This window comes from Charadrius vociferus, unplaced genomic scaffold (assembly GCF_000708025.1).
Source record: "Charadrius vociferus isolate BGI_N301 unplaced genomic scaffold, ASM70802v2 scaffold134, whole genome shotgun sequence".
Taxonomy (NCBI): Eukaryota; Metazoa; Chordata; class Aves; order Charadriiformes; family Charadriidae; genus Charadrius; species Charadrius vociferus.
In genome coordinates this window covers 217155-220957 of record NW_009648333.1, presented here as the reverse complement: position 1 = coordinate 220957, position 3803 = coordinate 217155, and the positions used below count along the sequence as shown (strand labels likewise).

At 38.3% G+C, this 3803-nt stretch overlaps 1 protein-coding gene across 1 annotated transcript in view; it reads right to left on the bottom strand.

The window, feature by feature from the left end:
* Window positions 1–3143, bottom strand: part of WDR19 (WD repeat domain 19) — a 44997-nt gene extending 41854 nt beyond the window's left edge. The window contains exons 1-4 of the mRNA XM_009884997.1: window positions 3069–3143; window positions 2698–2789; window positions 2548–2613; window positions 676–801 (exon numbers count right to left, since the gene is read on the bottom strand). Coding sequence (XP_009883299.1) covers window positions 676–801; window positions 2548–2613; window positions 2698–2789; window positions 3069–3143 — 359 coding nt within the window. The remainder of the gene's footprint in view (window positions 1–675; window positions 802–2547; window positions 2614–2697; window positions 2790–3068) is intronic.
* Window positions 3144–3803: the final 660 nt, after the last annotated feature.

Here is a 3803-nt window from a genome sequence, read left to right as displayed (position 1 = left end):
CTACAGACAGAATATTTAAGTACTGTGGAATAGTTTAGTGGAACAGATTCAAAGAAACCAAAAGTTTAATTGTTAAACCAAGCTTATTTGTTAACCCAATGCTTGACTGTTATGTAGGCCTCGGGAGAGTTTTAAGTCTGTAGCCAAATTCAGAAAAGTAGGGATCTGAACCTTAGAGTAGAATTGCCTTAGGTATCTCCTCCCATCCTAAACCAGTCTGCTTTGTGAATAGCATTTTCAACCCCTTATAAATCTAAGGGGGAAAAACGCTAGCACCACTAAAATGACCTACCTTACTTTTAAGCTCCGCTTTCACTTGTGTGAAATACTTCGGAGAAAGTGTAGCTGGTGCGGATACACAAAAAATTCACTCATCCTTGTTGCTACCACAAAGCGGAAACATTGAAGAGGAGCTGTCTGGGGACTTTGGCACTGCTGACAATTAAAAAAGAAACAAACCCCCTACCAACCTCAAAACCTCCACCCACAACAAACATTTCAAAACCAGCAAATCATACCAAAAAGAATTTAGTGACAAACTGTAGTATATTGGTTTAACACTATATGTGCTGTGAGGACTCCAACAAAAAGATGATCTTTCCAATACAGCCTCCACAGCAACAAGCCACAGTGGTCCCAGTGTTCAAATACACACTTTAAAAAAACCTTTCTTACCTCATGCCACTGTCTACTTGGCTTGTTTTGTTTGTATTTGCATCCCACAGAAATATGGCACTAGATTTGTCTGTGATTATTGCTAAAGTATCTCCATCCTTATCCCAGTCCATAGCAACACAGTTACTGGAGAGAAAAAAAGAGAAAAAAAAAAAAAGACTTTCATTCATAATGTTAAAATAGGCTTGTAAGTGTACAGAAGCAGCCAGAATTATTCAATTAAAGTCCCTGTCCTTCCTTTTCCCTCCCAAACCCATGAGAGATTGCAAACGTATCTGTAAAATGTAATTTTATAGCAACCACACCCTTACTCAAATCTCATGGAACTGACAGAGGCTGAAAGGAAGGTGATAAAAAAAAGAGACTGCTACCTACATTCTAGTACTTGAAATACTGCCACCTTGATTTTCAAGAGACAGTGAAAATCCCCTGTAAGGTTCTACTTTGTTAGAGGCTATTCAGTGTTGAGATTCTTTTTCTCACAGTTCAACAAGCACAGTTCAACTTGTACAGGAAACCTATGCAGAATCAGGAAAAACCTCAACTTGCGAATAGTTGCCAGAATTAAGAGGACAGCAGACTTACCCACAAGTCTCTAGTGAATTGGAAAGTGTTGTTTACAACACCTATTTAAAGCACCACATACTGCAGACTAAGAAGCTATGCCACCTGACACCACTCTTTTCTTTCTAGATAAATAAGTCGATAGTTTCAGGTTAAAAAGACACCTTTATGAAAAATTTCACTCTCATTACCACTCAAATGAAAACTCCTAATGCAAGCAATTTCAAAAGTGTCCTACTGAAACATACGTTACTGTAAACTAATTCAGTAAGCCTTCAGCTCCATTTCTCCTGTATTTCTTTTTAAAACCTTCGCAGTTTATTCTAGAGAATAAATATGGTCTATTCCCAAAACACACCCATGAATACTTAACAGTCAATCAGAACATGAAAAGCAGGAATAACATGGACAAAATGAAATAAATAGGGAAAACCACAGATTGATAAGTAGTAAAGAAAAAAATCTATCAACATAATGCTAAGAAGATGCTTATAACATCAATTATTATAACACAGAACACTTGACATTCTGAACTCCATTCTTACGCAAGGAGAGGTCTAGCAGTTAACAACTGCAGCTGTTTAACAGTTAACCAGCAAATAAAGAAGCAGTTTGGCCTGAGGGGGAGAACCATGTCCAGACCATATCTAGCCTGTTCCTATGGACTGATTGCCTTTTAGCAGTTAGACTGCATCTTCCAAAGTACACCACTTTTCAAATTTCATCTGAAAGGATTCCAGTTCGTACACTCCAACACCACTCTGTGATGTGAACCAAAGCGTGATAAGCAGGAAAACCAGTGAGACTCACTTCAGAAGTACTCTCATCCTAAAGTAAAAAGGCCAATGTATACATTATGCCAGTGACATAAGCAAAAGCACTAAACCAAAAGGATATCTTTCCTCAGTAAGGCTACAATAACAAATTAGTAGAAAACTGACAGTAGCAAGAATGCTGTTGCAATCAGCATGGCGCAGCTGTCTTGTATACAACCTCATTATGTTCTTTCTTAATATGATAGATCTTTTTCTAACATTTTGAAGAAGTAGATTGAGTCTATTGCTAATAAGGAGTGCTTTGGATAGGAGAACGTATTTTTCTGAGCATCCTTAACAGCTTACTATTGTACAGCTTTTACTGTCTCAGATTCCCTGCACACTCATCAATTTGTATTCTTTTCCAGGTATGTTCACTGGAGACAGTATCTCTTCCTAGAAATTCCTCACATTGTATAAGCAACTCACCAGAAAAGAAGCATTTTTAAAGAAAACAACAAAGACAATAACTGAAACCCATCTTAATACCTACCCTGGTAAGCTGATTTCATTTCTTTTCTGACCATGACGATCATAAATTTTCACAGCACGATCACCTCTAAAAAAGATTAACATATAGAATAATTCCCTTTCTTCACCAGTGATTTACATGGACAAATCCAGTAAATATTTGTAATCTTACCCTGTTACAGCAAGGAAATTTCCCAAAGTTTTCTGCCAAGCAAACTGCACAAGGGAACCAGACCAAGATTTTTCGAATAGACTGAATACTTGCTGGGAGACAAAAAAAAAAGTGGGAAATTACATATCTTAAAATCATAAGCATGTAACAATAAACAACTTCCTAACATGTTAGCTACTGTGAGTACTGTGGAGGGAAAAACCCCAACGCCTCAAACACAACTTCTAGGTGATTCTCATGTACCAAAGTACCAGAATTCCACAGAAAAATCTTCTGGTTTGTGCTGGAAAAAATGAAGTTTCTGGTGCTGGGTGTCTGCATTGAGAACTAATGCGACTCCATCACAACGATTTTTTTTTTTTTTTTCTTACAGAGTTACTGGAATAAAAGAATTCCATGAGACTCTCCCCTTTGTGTCCAAGACCAGAATGTTTAGTTCTCGACATTTCATGGAAAACTCTGGGACCAGAAAGCACCCTTAGTGTGTAAAACACAGAAGGCTCAACATCTACTCTTTAAAAAATATGTAACTATTTTGTTACTCTGAATTGTTGAGTTTTAAAAGCTAAAGACCTCAAAGCTACTCAACTGTGAAAAGAGATTCTGAGTTCTGACTAATAAAGTTTCTCAAATTCCTTTTCCTTGCACACTACCTATGCAGATTTTTCTGTAACCTGGGTGTAAGATAAAGCCTGCTGCTTTGTTTCACAGCTGGCCATCACCACTTTTTCCCTCCCACACCATCAGATAAAACACCAACACCTGGTGTCCACCAAATGCCTGGCAGGTTTGCTCAAGTCCTCGCCAAAGGTTCCCATCCCCTCTTCTGGGTGAACGTAAACTGAAGCGTTCTTCGCGCTGAATTTGCACTTTACTCCCAAAAAGTGTAAAGTTATGAGCACCAAGTACCGCAAGCACAAAGAACACCCGACAATTATGTTTGATTAAAAAAAAAAATTTAATAAAATCTATAATAAGCCAACGATAAAGAAAATCATCGTGGGGGTGCAGGCAAGCTCCGGCTCTTCACGCTCCCCCTGCACAGCAACGCATAAACAAACACCCCACAAGGGGTTTGAGCAGAAAACTTTCCTTCCGGCCCAACC